Source organism: Triticum urartu, chromosome 4A, assembly GCF_056163025.1.
Source record: "Triticum urartu cultivar PI428250 chromosome 4A, HENAU_Tu73, whole genome shotgun sequence".
NCBI lineage: Eukaryota > Viridiplantae > Streptophyta > Magnoliopsida > Poales > Poaceae > Triticum > Triticum urartu.
The window spans coordinates 603,158,497-603,160,878 of NC_141876.1; the positions used below are offsets into that span (position 1 = coordinate 603,158,497).

General features: G+C 53.5%; 1 protein-coding gene across 1 annotated transcript; it reads right to left on the reverse strand.

The window, feature by feature from the left end:
- Positions 1 to 951: 951 nt before the first annotated feature.
- On the reverse strand, positions 952 to 1,893 carry LOC147977178 (uncharacterized). Its single transcript, XM_087519913.1, has one exon. The coding sequence runs from the start codon at positions 1,891 to 1,893 to the stop codon at positions 952 to 954; it is 942 nt and encodes a 313-aa protein (XP_087376039.1).
- Between the last annotated feature and the right edge of the window lie 489 nt (positions 1,894 to 2,382).

Consider the following 2,382-nt stretch of genomic DNA (forward strand, 5'->3'; position numbering starts at 1 on the left):
CCCTGCCGCCGCCGACGCAGACAGGGCTTCGCCCTTCCGCGCGAGCCGGCGGCGGCGAGGGGAGAGGTGGGGGGAGGGGGGGCCCGGGGGTTGGCGGCTAGGGTTTCCCCTCCGCGACGCTCGCGGGAGGGGGATCTAATTATGTGTATCATCAAGATTATTTTCAACATGGACACATATGCATGGGTAATCAGATGTGAAGAAGGTGATGCACATATGGTATATGTCCTAAGTTCGGGCATAGTGGTGGTGTGGTCTTAGCAATGTCACTTAGGATAATTGTCGAGTTCGAGGAGAAATAAATAAGAGTACCTTGTCTTCGCTAAAAGATGATCTCTTGGTAATAAGATAAGGCAATTCTACCTATTGTAAAAGATGGTGTATATGATAAGGCTGTCTTAGATTGTACATGCTCACAGTGAGTATGTTTTGATTGCATCGACTCATCTATCCAGACAATTAACCAAACAAGCAATCTTTATGCTTTTCGAGACCACGCACATGCAGAGAGACAGGCGAAAACGACATGGTAGAAAATTAGCATTTGCTTATATATGCACGAGAGTGCATTGAGTTAACTAGCGAAATGGAAAGGCCTAGCACTACGCAAGCATCATGCATGATAGATCATCCAGGCTTTGTTTTTCATCATCGAATGCATTGCTTGCATCAAAGAGGGCTGATCTCATCGTCCATGCATGCTCTATTAACTAGCAAAGATGTCTTCAAGCTTAAGAAGATCGAAAGTCAACATATAAAAATAATAATCAATTAATCTGCACATGAATTGCTGCCTTGCTCATCACCAGTACAATTAGCAACATCTTTCTTCTTAATCACCACATACATCAAAGCTAGACTAGCAAGTAGACCATTGAGCTACACTAGCTTCTATATCCTGAAACATCTCCTGGCTGCAGATGTCGCGGTCTTCCATGGTACATTCGGCCATCACAATGTAGGGCATGCCACAGTCGTGTCGTCGCACAAGCCGAGCAGCTCATCTAACGTGCACCTGAAGGCGTCGTCTTCATCCTCTGCAGCGCTAGTGCCTTCTTGGACTTCGCCGTCGAGTTTGCCGGGCAAGAACCCCTGCGCCACCACAGCGTCATGGAGCTTGGGAAAATCTTGAAGCATGTCGGCGGTGAAGAACCCGCCTGGATCCACGCTGCCGTCGTCCACTACTCCGGGCGGCAACAATGTCTCGCCTTCGTCGGACATGAACCAGCGCCCATACTCGTGAAGCATCCCGGGTTGTTGGACGATCGGCGGTTCCTGGCGTCGTGGGGTTTGGGGACGTGGAGCATCCGGGTGCTGGACGTCGGCGGCCTTCCTTTTCTTGGAACCGGGAGCATTGATTACCTCGTCGTATGTGGTCTCGCTCCTGTGACGAGACACGCAGACCTTGCAGAGCACCAAGCCGTCTTGCTTGTCATCGCTGTACTCGTTCATGCACCAGCCGATCCTGATCCTCTCTTTCTCTCCCGGCAACTTCTTGACGTAGCTGAGGTTTCGTCTATGGCCTACGAGTTTACCTTGGTTGTCTAGCACGGGGATCCCGCCCTTCTCCGAGTGCCAGTAGTAACCCTCGCCGGCGTCGGCCACGCCGCGCTGCCGCCTCCCGCCACCGCGGCCGCCTTTGGTCTGGTGACGACGGGCAGGGGTGAAGAAGTACCAGACGCCCCCTTTCCCGTCGCCCTTGTCCGTTCCTTGCGCGTGTTGATACATCTCGACGAGGTCGCCGGGGGCGGCGGAGTAGGCGTCGAACTCGTGGATGAGGCGGCTGGCGAAGGAGGCGTCGGCGATCCGTGGGCGGAGGAACTTGGTGATCAGCTCGTGCTCGGCTGGGTCGAAGGCGTAGCCGGCGGGAGGATCCAGCTTGCCGTCGGCCATCGCAGAGCTAGCTAGGTACGCAGTAGCTAGGGCACGAGATGGATGGATCGTGCGTGTAACCCTGGCTTGCTAGCTGCTTGCCTTGCCTAGCTGGGTACGTAGCTAGCTTAGGCTTAGCTTATATGGATAGGAGTTGTATGTATGATCGGCCCTACGTACTATCGACTACGACCCGAAGATGGAATGCAGCAATTCGAACGTAAAATGGAATGCATGTGCGCGTCTTGTCGTCGCTGGATCCGCTTCGGATGCGCGAGCGATTGGATCATGTATGCATGCATGCATGCTTATTCGCCAAAGCAGCCGAACCAGACCCGTTCCGGGCGCGCGCGTGCGTGCTTATTATTTTCAGAATGAACAAATCCTGAACGTATCAAAGTATCAATCCCGGTTTGAGAGGCTCGGACGCCGGCCGGGCCTCGGCAGTCATCTATGCCAGTTCGGCTGGGATCTTTAGTCCCGATTGGTGGCAGGAGCCGGGACTAAAGG

Excerpts from the sequence above, each read along its gene's own strand:
- LOC147977178 (XM_087519913.1), bottom strand. The coding sequence starts at position 1,893 with ATGGCCGACGGCAAGCTGGATCCTCCCGCCGGCTACGCCTTCGACCCA.